The 16100-nt window shown below is 66.9% G+C and overlaps 2 protein-coding genes across 6 annotated transcripts; both read left to right on the top strand.

Moving 5' to 3' along the window:
• Positions 1-153: 153 nt before the first annotated feature.
• On the top strand, positions 154-7344 carry SLC39A7 (solute carrier family 39 member 7). 4 transcript variants are annotated; one of them, XM_044982971.1, is made up of 9 exons: positions 154-250; positions 1493-1634; positions 1707-2048; positions 2151-2319; positions 2558-2641; positions 2991-3128; positions 3984-4118; positions 4274-4470; positions 5473-7344. In XM_044982971.1, the coding sequence occupies exons 2-9, from the start codon at positions 1506-1508 to the stop codon at positions 5722-5724; spliced, it is 1446 nt and encodes a 481-aa protein (XP_044838906.1). In that variant the 5' UTR covers positions 154-250; positions 1493-1505; the 3' UTR covers positions 5725-7344. The 4 variants fall into 4 exon arrangements, with proteins under 4 accessions (XP_044838906.1, XP_044838904.1, XP_044838905.1 ...); XM_044982969.1 differs by having other exon boundaries at positions 1493-1646; positions 1689-2048; XM_044982970.1 differs by having other exon boundaries at positions 1493-1697; positions 1758-2048.
• A 316-nt stretch (positions 7345-7660) lies between these two features.
• HSD17B8 (hydroxysteroid 17-beta dehydrogenase 8) lies at positions 7661-12904 on the top strand. 2 transcript variants are annotated; one of them, XM_044983375.1, is made up of 9 exons: positions 7661-7805; positions 9119-9321; positions 9748-9864; positions 9944-10039; positions 10315-10400; positions 10994-11078; positions 11692-11734; positions 11955-12029; positions 12713-12904. In XM_044983375.1, exons 1-9 carry the CDS (start codon positions 7760-7762, stop codon positions 12727-12729), a joined length of 768 nt encoding a protein of 255 aa, XP_044839310.1. In that variant the 5' UTR covers positions 7661-7759; the 3' UTR covers positions 12730-12904. The 2 variants fall into 2 exon arrangements, with proteins under 2 accessions (XP_044839310.1, XP_044839311.1); XM_044983376.1 differs by lacking the exon at positions 9944-10039.
• Positions 12905-16100: the final 3196 nt, after the last annotated feature.

The raw sequence follows: 16100 nt of genomic DNA, 5'->3' as shown, positions 1-16100 counted from the left end.
ATGGTAATGGTCCGGCTAAGTCTCGCCACAGTCACCATCTTTGTGAGGGGCACCCGGACGGCCTGCTGCGGCCTCCATCTTTAAGAGGGGCGATATTAGGGTCTATGGTGGCCGCCATCCTTGTGAAGGGCACTGCCTGCTCGCGGGGGAGGGGTGGACGGGTCTGGGGATTGTTCCCGCGAGATTTTGGAGGGGGAGGAGCCTCGCTGCCACGTCGGGTCTGAGCCGGAGCTAACGGATCCCAGTGACGGTGAGACCCCCCGGGGCATAGAGAGGGGGGAGGGGGCTAGAGGGGCCGGGTGGATCTGGGAGGACATGGGGCCCGTGGCCATAGAGAGGAAGGGGTTGGGGGCTAGAGCGCCCCTTGGGTTGGGGGCTCGAGGGGCCCCGGGGTCACAGAGACAAGCCCAGGCTGGGGGGGCTGGACACGGCGGGGGGGGGGGGTAGAAGGGCCTGGGGGGCTGCATGGCAGGTAGAGGGGGCCACGTGGAGGTATAAGGGCCATAGAGATGCTAGGCAAGAGGGGCCAGAAGGGCCGCACCAACCCTAGAGCCTGTGGGAAGCCCCGGGCTATAAACACGTGGGTGGCAGAAGGAGCCACTGTGTGATGCTAGCCCTGGGCACACAGCGTAGGCAGGGCCGTGTAGGGCCGCGGCGCTGGGAAGGAGGGCACTGCGGGATCATAGAGGTGGCAAAGAGAGCGTAGAGGGGACAGGGAAGGGTGTCTAGAGCCCTGGTTCTCAACCAGGGGTTCACTCCCATGGGGGGTGCGCGGGGTCTTCCAGGGGGTACATCACCGCAGCTCGAGTTTTGCCTAGTTTTACAACAGGCTGCATGAAAAGCACCAGCCAAGTCAGTGCAGACTAAAATGTCACACGGCTGAGGAGAAAGCCAGCCATGGTTCAGTAACCGTGGGCTGTGACGCCTGTAGTGTTATGTCTGGTTTTATAAGCAGGTAGTTTTTAAGTGAGGTGAAACTTGGGGTAGGCAAGACAAATCAGCCCCCCGAAAGGGGTGCAGTCCTCTGGAAAGGCTGAGGGTGTAGAGCGTGTACTATATGAGTCATAGTGATTGTGAGAAGGATCTTGCAGGGGTTCTTCGAGAGCAGCGTTTCTCACTTTTTCTGATACCAGGGACCGGCTTGCTGCCTTCCAACCTGTCTCAGGGAGATCTCTGAGATGGCGCCGGTCCCCAGACCGGTCGTTGAGAAATGCTGTTCTAGACCCTCCTCTTGTGATCCCCGTGACCCAGCAGTGCCGCTTCTAGACGCTTCTCTCCATCACTATGGCCCTGCAATGTTAGATCTGTTCTGGTTAGTTATGGTCAGGCAGTGCAGGCTCTAGACTCTGCTGCACCGCTATGATTTTACACTGGCCTCTCTAGAATTTCTTCCACATTTCTGTGGCTTCTCTACCTCTGCTGGAGGGAATGGGGACTAGAGGGGATATGTGAGTGTGACGGGGAAGGTCATGCTCACACTCCTGCTTTCCAGCCGTGACAGCAGGATGGTGCTGCCTGGATGGACGCAGGGCAGAGCGGGACTCTATGGCCCAGTCGCCGCCATGATGGTCTGTGCAGCGCTGATACAGATTACTTCTTCGCACGAGGATCTGCACCACGGGCATTCGCACGAGGATCTGCACCACGGGCATTCGCACGAGGATCTGCACCACGGGCACAGCCATGCTGGGCACAGCCACGCTGAGGATCTGCACCACGGGCACAGCCACGCTGAGGATCTGCACCACGGGCATTCGCACGAGGATCTGCACCACGGGCACAGCCACGCTGGGCACAGCCACGAGGATCTGTACCACGGGCACAGCCACAAGGATCTGCACCATGGGCACAGCCATGCTCACCACAGCCACTCGCACGGGGACTTCCACGGCCATGGGCATTCGCACAAGGACTTCCACGGCCCCAGCGAGGCCGACTTTAGCCACCAGCCCAAGGAGGTCCATGTTCCGCACTCGGCTGAGGGGTCCCCGAGCCACCAGCAGTTGCCTGGGAAGGAGAGGCAGGACTTGGTCACGCTATGGACACACGTGAGTTCCTGTGTCGAACGTGGAGGTGCTGCCTTGCACGTGCTTGCACCGGCGTAACCCCCTGACAGTCTCTCTCCTCCCCCCTCCCCGCAACCTCTGCAGGCCATCGGAGCCACCTTGCTGATCAGCGCCGCCCCCTACTTCATCCTCTTCCTCATCCCCGTGGAGTCAAACACTTCCCAGCACCAGGCCCTGCTCAGGCTGCTGCTGAGCTTTGCCTCGGGGGGACTCCTGGGGGACGCCTTCCTGCACCTCATCCCCCACGCTTTGGGTGAGCAGCACACAGATGGAATGGGACATGGGGCCTCTCCCCTCTCAGGGTCCCAGCTCCAATCCGGCCTGGGGCAGGGGGACTGGTTGGCTCAGGGGCGGGGAATGGGATACAGGGCGTTCCTCTCTGGGAGGTGCCTGGGGTGTGGCCGATCTGGCTCAGGGGGCAGGGAATGGGCCCTGGGGTCTCTTCCCTCTTGGGGGTCTGGTCACTCATCTCTGCCCCTTTCCCTCCCCAGTGCCCCATTCCCACCACATGGAGGGCGGCCATGCCCATTCTCACTCCCCCACGGTGTCGGCTGGCCATGGTCACTCCCACCAAGGTGAGGCCAGGGGCAGTGGGTGGGGGAGGGAAGGCCGGACAGACCAGGGAAAGGGGGCTGTGGTTGGAGGTTTGTGTGGGGCAGCGTGAAGGGGGGCCCGGAAGGGCTAGGGTTTCTGCAGAGAGCTGGAGTGGCTCATGTCTGTGGCTGGGACAGGGGATGGGGGTAATGGCTATAGGGGAGGGCAGGTTAGTGGGTTGGCACTCTTTCCACCCCCACCCCCCAGGGCAGCATCCCAGGCAAGTGATGGCCGTGGGGCTCTGGTCCTGGGAGGGGGCTGAACCGTGGTGGGGGAAGGAGGGCTGACAGTCTCTTTCCCAGCCTGCCCTACGTCATCTCTGCCCCCTAGGGCAGGATCACCAGCGGATGATGGCTGTGGGGCTCTGGGTGCTGGCTGGCATTGTAGCCTTCCTGGTGGTGGAGAAGTTTGTGAGACACGTGAAAGGGGGACATGGCCATGGGCACAGTCACGGCGGGCACAGCCATGGTACGTACCACAATGGAAACCCCCCCCCAATGGTTCCCCCAGCCATGGGCACAGCCGGACACCACCCCCTGCATGTCCCACCCGCCCCCCATGGATCTCCCAGCCTTGGGCACAGCCATGGTACGTACCGTCCTGGACCCCTTCCCCCCCATGTCCCCCCAGATCCCCTCCCCACAACCCAACCCTCCCCCCAGATGCCCTTCCCATGGGCAGAGCCACGGTGGCACAGCCACGGTACGTACCAGCTGGAACACCCTCCCCCATCTCCAGCACCCCTGGCTTGTACACGTTGTTAGAACCCCGGGTCCAGCCATGGGAACGGTGGAGGGCTGGAAAACCTGGAGTCCAGGAGCGCCGTCTGTTTCACTGACCCCGGAGAAGGCGAAGGGGTGACGTGATCCCCGTCTCCGTCCTGCCGGGCTCCCCGGTCTAGCCCAGGAAGCTCTAATGCCATCCACCGGCTGGGGAATGAACCAGTGGAACCATTTCCCAAGGTCCTGGCAGATTCTCCAGCCCAGCCGTATTTAACCCACGGTTGGCTGGTTCTCTCCGAGATCTGCTCTGGGGTTATCATGGGGCAGGTTGCTGGCCTGTGCTGTACAGGGGGTCAGACCGGTCCCTCCTGGCCTCAGAATCCATGGATTGGAGTGGGCTTGGGAAGTGGGGGGCCATACAAGGGGCCTGACGGGTCTGCAGGTGACTCTGGGGATCAGTGGGAGGGGTGCTGGTGGGTCCTGGACCCACACGGTAGCAAGAGTCCCCCGCCTCTCCCTGCACTGTCCCTGGGCAGGCTCCAGGGAGGGGGACTAGGGCAGTCTGCCCTGACCCCCCAACTACCCCCTGGTCCACCCACAGCTCCCAAGGCGAAGAGCAGCTCTGGCGAGGAGGACAATGGGCCCCAGGAGAGGAAGGCCGGCAAGGCACGTGCCCCTGACAAGGCAGCCCCCAAGAAGAGGGGCCAGGAATCAGAGGAACAGACTCAGGAGTCCAGTAAGTCGTCGGGGGGGGGGGGAGCTGGGTCCGTGGGGGGCACCATGGCACAGAGAGCATCTGGGGAAGGATAAGGGGGGTGCGGCGGAGAGGGTTTGAGGGGGCTGTGATCAGGTTGGGGGGTTTCAACTCCTGTCTCCTCCCCCCCCCCCCAGCAATGAAGGTCTCTGGGTACCTGAACCTGGCGGCCGACCTGACGCACAACTTCACGGACGGGCTGGCGATCGGGGCGTCGTTCCTGGCAGGGGCTGGGGTGGGGGCTGTGACCACCCTCACCGTGCTGCTGCACGAGGTGCCCCACGAAGTGGGCGACTTCGCCATTCTCGTCCAGTCGGGCTGCAGCAAGCGCAAGGTACAGCCCCCGCCTTGGGATCCCTGCTGCCCCTTCCCCCTTGGTAACCCTGCCCCGGACCCCCCCGCCCTGGGATCCCTGCCCCCTTGGTAACCCTGCCCCGGACCCCCCCGCCCTGGGACCCCTGCTGCTTCCTGCTCCCGCCCTGGGACCCCTGCTGACCCCACCCCCTTGCTAACCCCGCGCTGGGACCCCTGCTGCGGCCTGCTCCTGCCCTGGGATCCCTGCTGACCCCGCCCCCTTGCTAACCCTGCCCCGGACCCCCCCGCTGGTGCCTGCCCCCCCAACCTGGGATCCCTGCTGACCCCGCCCCCTTGCTAACCCTGCCCCGGACCCCCCCGCTGGTGCCTGCCCCCCCCCAACCTGGGATCCCTGCTGACCCCGCCCCCTTGCTAACCCTGCCCCGGACCCCTGCTGCGGCCTGCCCCCCCAACCTGGGATCCCTACTGACCCCGCCCCCTTGCTAACCCTGCCCCGGACCCCTGCTGCGGCCTGCTCCTGCCCTGGGACCCCTGCTGACCCTGCCCCCTTGGTAACCCCGCCCTGGACCCCTGCTGCTTCCTGCTCCTGCCCTGGGACCCACGCTGACCCTGCCCCGGACCCCCGCTGGTGCCTGCCCCCCCAACCTGGGATCCCTGCTGACCCCACCCCCTTGCTAACCCTGCCCCGGACCCCCGCCGGTGCCTGCCCCCCCCCCACCTGGGATCCTTGCTGACCCCACCCCCTTGCTAACCCTGCCCCGGACCCCAGCTGCTGCCTGCTCCTGCCCTGGGACCCACGCTGACCCCACCCCCTTGCTAACCCTGCCCCGGGTCCCCCGCTGCTGCCTGCCCCCACCCCTGTATTCCCTACTCACCCCTGTCCTGGGACTCCTGCCAAGGCCTGACCCCGCCTCCCTGTATTCTCCTGCTGACCCTGCCCCAAACCCCCACTTGCCCCCCAGTCCCACCAAACCCCATAGCCCTCCACTGACACCCCCCGGTCCCTCTCTCTCCCCCGCAGGCGATGAAGCTGCAGCTGCTGACGGCGCTGGGCGCCCTGGCGGGCACGGCTTGCTCACTGCTGGCCGAGGGCATCGGGGAGGCGGCCACGGCCTGGATCCTGCCCTTCACGGCGGGCGGGTTCATCTACGTGGGCACCGTGTCAGTGATCCCGGAGCTGCTGCGGGATGCGGCGCCCCTGCAGTCCCTGCTGGAGGTGCTGGGGCTGGTCTGCGGCGTCGCCATGATGGTGCTCATCGCGCACTACGAGTAGCAGGCCCCAGCAGGGGGCGCCTGGGGGGCGGTGGTGTGTGGACCCAGGCGTCTGGCAGGGGACTCCCTGTGGACTCCACGGGCGGGGGGGTGTGGTACGCCCTGGCATCCGGGACACAGGGGGGAGGGGAGCGGGGACCAGTTCTGCGTGGACCCAGGTGTCCAGGATTGGGGGTGCTATGTGGGCTGTTGGGGGGGAGGGAGGCCTCATGAATCCTGGTGACCAGGGTGGGGGATGTGCCCCCTCATCCCAGATGCCTGGGTCCACCCAGAACTTCCCCCTGGGGCAGGGCTGCTGTGTGAGCCCTGGGGGTATCGGGGTGGCAGGGAGGATGCAGTGCGTGCCGTGGGGAGAGGGTGGCACGGACACTGGTGTCCAGGTGCTGACACCCTCACTCTGGGATTGGGTGGTGGGGAGGACCCCAGTAGTGGGGCTGGTGCAGTACAGGCTCTGGGGCTGGGTTAGACCTCAGGGTGGGCACCATATAGACTGCGGGGGGGTGAGGTACCCTGCAGACACGGGCACCTCTGCTGGGGGAAGGGGGGCAGCCGCACAGCCCCCATAGCCAGGGACAGAGGATGGCCCAGACACCGGCATGGGGGGAATCTCATTGGCCTTGGCATCCGGGGGCATCATCTGACTTCCAGCTGAACGGGGCAGGAGGGTGCGAACCTGGGGCGGGGGAGATAATGTGATGCTGCTTGATTTGTTTTCTGGGAGGGTCTAAATCCAAGTCCCTCCCCGGCCCTGTGTGTCCCCTAGGGGTGAGATGGGGGCAGCAGGGCCGCCCCTTCCTTTGGAAGGGGGAGCTTATGGAAGTGAATCCTCTGGGCCACATCATGGGTTGGTTTGGAGAAGATGGGGAGAAAAGCCCCTGCCCTCTGGACCACGTGGGGGGCTACAGGGGGGGTTACCCAGAATCCTTTGCTTCTTGGACCAGGTTTTATTGGGGCAGATTATTCAGGATTCTCCCCCACAACCCACCCTGTGTGACCCCCAAACCAGAGCAGCGATCCAGGCTAGTTCCATATGGGGTGGCTGCCCTGACCCCCCCCACACACACCGGGGACCAAAGGGGCATTGAGTGGGGCTAATCAAGACACTGCTAGGCGACAGTTCCCCGACAGACGTTATTTTGGAGGGGACGGGGGTGATTCTGGAGTGCAGGGGCTTTGGTGATGGAGGGGACAAGCAGACCCAGTCATCTGTGGCTGCTGGGGGATGGGGGGGGATTGGCATGCGGACCCAGGCATCCCGACCTGGGGGAATTAGCATGAACTGCGGGATCCAGGGGTGCCATGTGGACCCAGGCATCCAGAGCTGGAAGGCGAATCACAAGCACCCAGCTCGATGGTGTCCCTATTGAATGGTATGTCCTGTGGGAGGGGCTGTTAATTGGGGGTGACTTTGGAGCCTGGTGGTTGCGGGGTCAATTACTCCCGGGGGGGCAGGAAAGGTTTCATAAGGGGGGGGTATATTTTTGTAGATGATTTTGCTTTTGTATGGGTGGGCTGGGGATTGGGGGCCAGGAGGGGCGGGGTGGGGCCCTGCAGGACTACTTTGTGGATGATTGTAGCGAAAATTGTGTCATTAATTAACGGATTAAACAATGATCTGAGATGCTGTTGGTGCAAAGTCTGTATGTACTGGAGGAGGGGGTGGTACCCCATGGACAGCAGGGGGCATGGAGTGACCCCCTCACTGCATGCTTCATCAGGATCTGGTCCTGGCTCCTAACCCCCGAGCAGGGCGAGAACCCAGGAGTCCTGGCTCCCAATCCTCCCCCCACCCCTGTGGGGGGAGAGAACCCAGGAGTCCTGGCTCCCAGCCCCCACTCCCCTCCCAGAGCGGGCAGAGAACCCAGGAGTTTTAGCTCCCAGCGTGCGTCCCCACCCCAGCTGAGTAGAGAACCCAGGAGTCCTGGCCCAGCTCCCGCACTCTGGGCCGGGAGGACTCTGACCATAGAGTTCCCGCCTAGCGCTGCCGTCCCTGAGGCCCGTCCCCGCCCCCGCTCTATGGTCCCCGCGCCGCTGTCATGGCGGCCCCGCTGCGGCTCCGCTCCACGCTGGCCCTGGTGACAGGTGCCCCCAGCAGGGGGCGCTCGGGGGCGGAGCTACACGGGGGGCTGGGGCGGGGTCCGCGGGGGGGGGGCAGGTTCCTGGGGGGCATTTGGGGGGGTCCCTGTGTAGGGAGGGGGCTGGGGGGACTTTGAGGGCGCCCAGAGGCTGGGGGGGTTCGGGGGGGGGTTCTGGGTCCCCCCCGTCTCTGACCCTGGTTCCCCCCATGGCAGGCGGGGGGGCAGCGGGATTGGTATAGGTATCTGCAGGGGGTGTTTCTGGGGGTCCCTAGCGGGGTTCTGGGCCCCCCACCCCATCTCTGATCCTGGCTCCCCCCATGGCAGGCGGGGGGGCAGCGGGATTGGTATAGGTATCTGCAGGGGGTGTTTCTGGGGGTCCCTAGCGGGGTTCTGGGTCCCCCCCGTCTCTGACCCTGGTTCCCCCCATGGCAGGCGGGGGGGGCAGCAGGATTGGTATAGGTATCTGCATGGGGTGTTTCTGGGGGTCCCTAGCGGGGTTCTGGGCCCCTCACCCCATCTCTGACCCTGGTTCCCCCCATGGCAGGCGGGGGGGCAGCGGGATTGGTATAGGTATCTGCAGGGGGTGTTTCTGGGGGTTCCTAGTGGGGTTCTGGGCCCCTCACCCCATCTCTGACCCTGGTTCCCCCCATGGCAGGCGGGGGGGCAGCGGGATTGGTATAGGTATCTGCATGGGGTGTTTCTGGGGGTCCCTAGCGGGGTTCTGGGTCCCCCCGTCTCTGACCCTGGTTCCCCCATGGCAGGCGGGGGGGGGGCAGCGGGATTGGTATAGGTATCTGCATGGGGTGTTTCTGGGGGTCCCTAGCGGGGTTCAGGCCCCCCCACCCCATCTCTGACCCTGGTTCCCCCCATGGCAGGCGGGGGCAGCGGGATTGGTATAGGTATCTGCATGGGGTGTTTCTGGGGGTCCCTAGCGGGGTTCTGGGCCCCCCACCCCATCTCTGACCCTGGTTCCCTCCATGGGGGGGGCAGCAGGATTGGTATAGGTATCTACATGGGGTGTTTCTGGGGGGTCCCTAGAGGGGTTCTGGGCCCCTCACCCCATCTCTGACCCTGGTTCCCCCATGGCAGGCGGGGGGGGCAGCGGGATTGGTATTGGTATCTGCAGGGGGGTGTTTCTGGGGGTCCCTAGCGGGGTTCAGGCCCCCCCACCCCATCTCTGACCCTGGTTCCCCCCATGGCAGGCGGGGGGGGGCAGCGGGATTGGTATAGGTATCTGCATGGGGTGTTTCTGGGGGGTCCCTAGCGGGGTTCAGGCCCCCCCCACCCCGTCTCTGACCCTGGTTCCCCCCATGGCAGGCGGGGGCAGCGGGATTGGCCGCGCTGTCTGTGCCCGGCTGGCCGAGGAGGGGGCGCAGGTGGCCGTGGCTGACCAGAATGAAGCGGGGGCTGCGGAGACAGTACGGGGGCTGCCACGTGGGGAGTCCGGCCAGGAGCACGAGGCGTTTGGGGTGGACGTCAGCTCAGCCCAGAGCGTGGGGGAGCTCATGGCTCGGATCCAGGTAACGGGGAAGGAGAAAACCCAGGAGTCCGGGCTCCCCTCACTGTAACCAATGGATTCCTCTCCCCTCCAGAGAACCCAGGAGTCCTGGCTCCCGTCCCACCACTCTAACCACAAGGCCCCACTGCCCTCCCTGAGACCCCAGATATCCTAACACCCCCCTCACACACATACACTCACCGCTAGGCCCCACTGGCCTCTGGGAGAACCCAGGCCCCCTGACCTCTTCCCCCCCACCCCACTCTAAGCACAAGCCCCCACTGGCCTCCGGGAGAACCCAGGCCCCCTGACCCCTTCCCCCCCCCCCACTGTAAGCACAAGCCCCCACTGGCCTCCGGGAGAACCCAGGCCCCCTGACCCCCCCCCCACTCTAAGCACAAGCCCCCACTGGGAGAACCGAGGCCCCCTGACCCCCTGCTGTCCCCAGGCCCGGTTCTCCGCCCCGCCCCAGGTCTGCGTGAGCTGCGCCGGGATCACCATGGACGAGTTCCTGCTCAAGCAGACAGAGGCTGCGTTCGACAAGGTGCTTCAAGTCAACCTCAAGGTACATGGTTTCTGGATGGGGGCAGGGCAGAACCCCCCCAGCTGGGACCCCCCGGCTAACTTGGCCCCCCTCTCCCCAGGGAACCTTCCTGGTCACCCAGGCTGTGGCGCGGGGGCTGGTGGAGAGCGGAGCCCCAGGGGGGTCCATCATCAACATGGGTAGCATCGTGGGCAAGGTGAGAGCTGCGAGCTTCCTCAGGGCAGTGACTTGGGGGGAATAATAGGGGCTGTCAGCTTCCCTGGAGCAGTGCCCTGGGGGGATAGTGGGGGTTGTGAGCTTCCCTGGAGAAGTGCCCTGGGGGGGATGGGGGCTGCGAGCTTCCCTGGAGCAGTGCCCTGGGGAGATAATAGGGGCTGTGAGCTTCCCTGGAGCAGTGCCCTGGGGAGATAATAGGGGCTGTGAGCTTCCCTGGAGCAGTGCCCTGTACTCACATGTCCCTCTCCCTGACAGGTGGGGAACCTGGGGCAGGTGAGCTATGCAGCGTCCAAGGCTGGTGTGGAGGGGCTGACCAAGACCGCTGCCAAAGAGCTGGCCAGGTGGGGCTGGGCACTCCACATGGCAGGGGGGCAGCCTGGGGTGGGGACTGCAGGGCAGCAAGGGGGCAGGCTGAAGGGAGGAGGGTGGGGCAGGAGGGGGGACTACAGGGCGGCAAGGGGGCAGGCTGAAGGGAGGAGGGCGGGGCAGGAGGGGGGGACTGCAGGGCCGCAAGGGGGCAGGCTGAAGGAAGGAGGGCGGGGCAGGAGGGGGGGGACTGCAGGGCGGCAAGGGGGCAGGCTGAAGGGAGGAGGGTGGGGCAGGAGGGGGAACTGCAGGGCAGCAAGGGGGCAGGCTGAAGGGAGGAGGGTGGGGCAGGCTGGGAAGGCTGGGGGCACAGGATGGGGGGTGCAGCTGGGGGGCAGGCTGAGGAGGCCTGGGAAATGTGGGGCAAATCATGGATAGGGTGGCAGGGTGTGGGGCAGGGGGATGATGTGGGGGGCTATGCTGGGAAGATGGGGGGCTGGGGCTTAGGCTGGGGCAGAGGTTTGGGGGGCATAGTTGGGGGCAGCTGGCTGTTGGGGGGAAGCAGGCCAGGGGAAGCTGTGGTGACCAGGCAGGGGGGCTGCCCTCTCCCCCATGGTCCCCCCCGCAGGTTTGGGATCCGTTGTAACGTGGTGCTTCCCGGGTTCATCGCCACCCCCATGACGGACAAGGTGCCTCCCAAAGTGCTGCAGAAGGTAACACCAGAGGGGCTGGGCCCCATAACTCCCCGCCCCCTCCCTTCAGAGAACCTGCCCTGTATTACCCTGAGCCCCACAGCCCCCTCTGCCTCGTATCCGCCTCCCCCTGGGCCTCACAACCCCTCTCTGCCCCATATCCCCCCGCCCCACAACCCCCCTGCCCCATAGTCCCCTCAGCCCCCTAGTCCCCCTCTACTCTGTTATCCACACGCCCAGCCCACCTTTCCCTCCGAATCCCCCATCACCCTGGCCCCCACAGGCCCCTCTGTCCCATACCTCCCCCGGTGCCCTTCTCCCCCTGAGCCCGACAATCCTGCCCAGTACCCCCCATTGCTCCACAGCCTGGGGGATACTGGGGCTGTGAGCTTCCTCAGAGCAGTGCCCTGGACGGAGCTCTCTGGGGCTATGAGCTTCCTCGAAGTGGTGCATGGGGCGGGGGGGGGCACTATCTTCCCTGAGGCACCCAGCCCATAACCCCTTATTACCCCCTGCAACTCCTCTCCTGCCCCTGCAGGTCTGTGCCCTGCCCCTGGTTCCCCCCTTTCCCCTGGGGTGCAGGGGGGCTCCATGCTCACCAGTCATCTCTGACCCCTCCCCTCCCGCTGTTCAGTTTGCAGGGATGGTGCCATTGGGACGACTCGGGGACCCCAAAGGTGAGACCCCCTGACTCAGGGTTCCCTGTGCAGGGGGGGCTGGATCTGCTGGGCGTGGGGAGGAGGGGTGTGGGGCCCAGTTCTGGGGGGTGCATGTATAGAGTGGGGTACTGGGGGGGTCGGGTCTGTGCACACTGATTTGGGGTGGAGCACAGGCGGCTTCCCATTAGGGAAGGGGATGTGGCCCCCACACGTGACCCGCCCCCCCTTCCACCCCCAGAGGTTGCTGACGTCTGCGTCTTCCTGGCCTCAGAGGAGAGTCGCTACATAACAGGGGCCAGTGTGGAGGTGACAGGTATGGGTTGGGGCAGGAGCCAGGACTCCTGGGTCCTATCCCAGCTCTGGGAGGGGAGTGGGACCGGTGGGTTAGATCAGGGGGGGCTGGGAGCCAGGACTCCTGGGTTCTCTCCTGGCTCCGGGAGGTGAGTGGGGGCTGGTGGTTAGAGCAGGGAGGCTGGAGCCAGGACTCCTGGGTTCTCTCCCCGGCTCTGGGAGGGGAGTGGGGGCTGGTGGGTCAGAGCAGGGGGGCTGGGAGCCAGGACTCCTCGGTTCTGTTCCCGGCTCTGGGACAGGAGTCGGGGCTGGTGGGTGAGAGCAGGGGGGCTGGGAGCCAGGACTCCTGGGTTCTCTCCCCGGCTCTGGGAGGGGGGGGGCTGGTGGGTCAGAGCAGGGGGGCTGGGAGCCAGGACTCCTGGGTTCTCTCCCTGGCTCTGGGAGGGGAGTGGGGGCTGGTGGGTCAGAGCAGGGGGGCTGGGACCCAGGACTCCTGGGTTCTCTCCCTGGCTCTGGGAGGGGAGTGGGGGCTAGTGAGGTAGAGACCACCCAGGAGGGTGGGAGGATGGGGTGAGAGACAGAGATGAGGGGAGGGGCAGGGATACGAGGTGCTTGGGAGTAGGGGCAGGGGTGGGGGGAAAGCGGGAGGAACAGAGGGAGCGGGGGGAGACAGCTGGGGGCTCCCTCATTCTCTCTCTGTTGTAGGGGGTCTCTTTCTCTGATGGATCTGCCCCCGGCCTCTGGACACACGCCCACCGCTGGGGGAAGCAGCGGTTGCCAAGTGCCTCTGTGAGCTGCCCCCGGGAAGCCCCCGGCCCTGCAGGATCTGGGGAGCGGAGCTGAGCTGGAGGGGTCCGGGCAGCGTATTAAAATAAAACACTGATTGTACCAGGCTGATTCCGTCTGCCACTGATTTCTTCCCTGATGCTCCCGGACTCCTGGGTTCTATCCCCGGCTCTGGGAAAGGAGGGGGGGTCTAGTGGGTTAGAGCAGGCAGGGGCGCAGCGTGTGGGGCTGCATTAATGAGTGTTTGCAGCCGCGGGGGTGGGGGGAGCCTGGGGCTGGGGAAAAGGGGAGGGACTGGGACAGTGGGGGGCAGGGATTTGGGGCCTGGGGCTATAAGAGCTGGGGGGAGGGGAGGAGTGGGGATAGTGGGGAGGGGGCTGTAGGATTAGAGTACTAGGGGGAGGGGGAGGCAGAGAGTGGGGGGCTGTGGGGAGGGGAAGAGTTTTGTGGGAAAAGTGGATTAAGGGGTTGTGGGGAGGAGGGGCAGGGGGATTGGGGGGCTGGCTGTGGGGAGGGGGCTGTGAGGAGGAGGGGCAGGGGGATAGGGGGGCTGGCTGTGGGGAGGGGGCTGTGGGGAGGAGGGGCAGGGGGATTGGGGGGCTGGCTGTGGGGAGGGGGCTGTGGGGATTGGGGGGCTGGCTGTTGGGATGGGGCTGTGGGGAGGAGGGGCAGGGGGATTGGGGCTCTCTCTGGGGATGGGGCGGTGGGGAGGAGGGGCAGGGGGATTGGGGGCTGGCTGTGGGGAGGGGCTGTGGGGAGGAGGAGGGGCAGGGGGTTGGGGGCTGGCTGTGGGGAGGGGGCTGTGGGGAGGAGGGGCAGGGGGATTGGGGGGCTGGCTGAGGGGAGGGGGCTCTGGGGAGGAGGGGCAGGGGGATTGTGGGGCGGGCTGATGGGAGGGGGCTGGGGGGAGGAGGAGCAGGGGGATTGGGGGGCTGGCTGTGGGGAGGGGGCTGTGGGGAGGAGGAGCAGGGGGATTGGGGGGCTGGCTGTGGGGAGGGGGCGGTGGGGAGGAGGAGCAGGGGGATTGGGGGGCTGGCGGTGGGGAGGGGGCTGTGGGGAGGAGGGGCAGGGGGATTGGGGGGCTGGCGGAGGAGAGGGGGATGTGGGGAGGTGGAGTAGGGGGATTGGGGGGCTGGCTGTGGGGAGGGGGCTGTGGGGAGGTGGAGCAAGGGGACGGGGGGCTGGCTGGGGGAGGGGGCTGTGGGGAGGAGGGGCAGGGGTTGGGGCTGGCTTGGGGAGGGGGAGGTGGAGCAGGTGGATTGGGGGGCTGGCTGTGGGGAGGGGGCTGTGGGGAGGTGGAGCAAGGGGATGGGGGGCTGGCTGTGGGGAGGGGGCTGTGGGGAGGAGGGGCAGGGGGTTGGGGGCTGGCTGGGGAGGGGGAGGTGGGGAGGTGGAGCAGGTGGATTGGGGGGCTGGCTGTGGGGAGGAGGGGCAGGGGGATTGGGGGCTGGCGGGGGGGCGGGGGGGGTGTGGAGGGTGAGTCGGGGGCTTGGGGGGCTGGCTGTGGGGAGGGGGCTGTGGGGAGGTGGAGCTCGGGGATGGGGGGCTGGCTGTGGGGAGGGGGCTGTGGGGAGGAGGGGCAGGGGGATTGGGGGGCTGGCTGTGGGGAGGGGGCTGTGGGGAGGAGGGGCAGGGGGATTGGGGGGCTGGCTGTGGGGAGGGGGCTGTGGGGAGGAGGAGGGGCAGGGGGTTGGGGGCTGGCTGTGGGGAGGGGGCTGTGGGGAGGAGGGGCAGGGGGATTGGGGGGCTGGCTGTGGGGAGGGGGCTCTGGGGAGGAGGGGCAGGGGGATTGGGGGGCTGGCTGTGGGGAGGGGGCTGTGGGGAGGAGGAGCAGGGGGATTGGGGGGCTGGCTGTGGGGAGGGGGCTGTGGGGAGGAGGAGCAGGGGGATTCGGGGGCTGGCTGAGGAGAGGGGGCGGTGGGGAGGAGGAGCAGGGGGATTGGGGGGCTGGCTGTGGGGAGGGGGCTGTGGGGAGGTGGAGCAGGGGGATTGGGGGGCTGGCGGAGGAGAGGGGGATGTGGGGAGGTGGAGTAGGGGGATTGGGGGGCTGGCTGTGGGGAGGGGGCTGTGGGGAGGTGGAGCACGGGGACGGGGGGATGGCTGGGGGAGGGGGCTGTGGGGAGGAGGGGCAGGGGGTTGGGGGCTGGCTGTGGGGAGGGGGAGGTGGAGCAGGTGGATTGGGGGGCTGGCTGTGGGGAGGGGGCTGTGGGGAGGTGGAGCAAGGGGATGGGGGGCTGGCTGTGGGGAGGGGGCTGTGGGGAGGAGGGGCAGGGGGTTGGGGGCTGGCTGTGGGGAGGGGGAGGTGGGGAGGTGGAGCAGGTGGATTGGGGGGCTGGCTGTGGGGAGGAGGGGCAGGGGGATTGGGGCCAGGCTGTGGGGAGGGGGAGGTGGGGAGGTGGAGTAGGGGGATTGGGGCTGGCTGGTGGGGAGGGGGCTGTGGGGAGGTGGAGCAAGGGGATGGGGGGCTGGCTGTGGGGAGGGGGCTGTGGGGAGGAGGGGCAGGGGGTTGGGGGCTGGCTGTGGGGAGGGGGAGGTGGGAAGGTGGAGCAGGGGGATTGGGGGGCTGGCTGTGGGGAGGGGGCTGTGGGGAGGAGGGGCAGGGGGATTGGGGGGCTGGCTGTGGGGAGGAGGAGCAGGGGGATTGGGGGGCTGGCTGTGGGGAGGGGGCTGTGGGGAGGAGGGGCAGGGGGTTGGGGGCTGGCTGTGGGGAGGGGGATGTGGGGAGGTGGAGCAGGTGGATTGGGGGGCTGGCTGTGGGGAGGGGGATGTGGGGAGGTGGAGCAGGGGGATTGGGGGGCTGGCTGATGGGAGGGGGCTGTGGGGAGGAGGAGCAGGGGGATTGGGGGGCTGGCTGTGGGGAGGGGGCTGTGGGGAGGTGGAGCAGGGGGATTGGGGGGCTGGCTGTGGGGAGGGGGCTGTGGGGAGGAGGAGCAGGGGGATTGGGGGGCTGGCTGTGGGGAGGGGGCTGTGGGGAGGTGGAGCAGGGGGATTGGGGGGCTGGCTGTGGGGAGGGGGCTGTGGGGAGGAGGGGCAGGGGGATTAGGGAGCTGGCTGTGGGGAGGGAATGGGGCTCTGCCCGTCCCACACGCTTCCCTCCTGTTTGAAGCCGCCGCCCCCTTGTCCCGGCGGGGCGGGCGGTGGGGGGGGGTCGCTGGGGGGAGATGCCTCCTATTCATGGCCCCATCTCTCAGGGCAACGGCCGGGGGCGGGGGAGCCGCGCACAAAGGGGGCAGAGGAGAGGGAGGGACCCTCGTGTGTCAGAGCCAGTGTATGTGGGGGGGGCTTTGGGGGTCTGAGCCCTTCTCCC

This window comes from Mauremys mutica, chromosome 12 (genome assembly GCF_020497125.1).
Source record: "Mauremys mutica isolate MM-2020 ecotype Southern chromosome 12, ASM2049712v1, whole genome shotgun sequence".
NCBI lineage: Eukaryota > Metazoa > Chordata > Testudines > Geoemydidae > Mauremys > Mauremys mutica.
The sequence above is the reverse complement of the archived record's forward strand: the minus strand, read 5'-3'. Positions and strand labels throughout refer to the sequence as shown.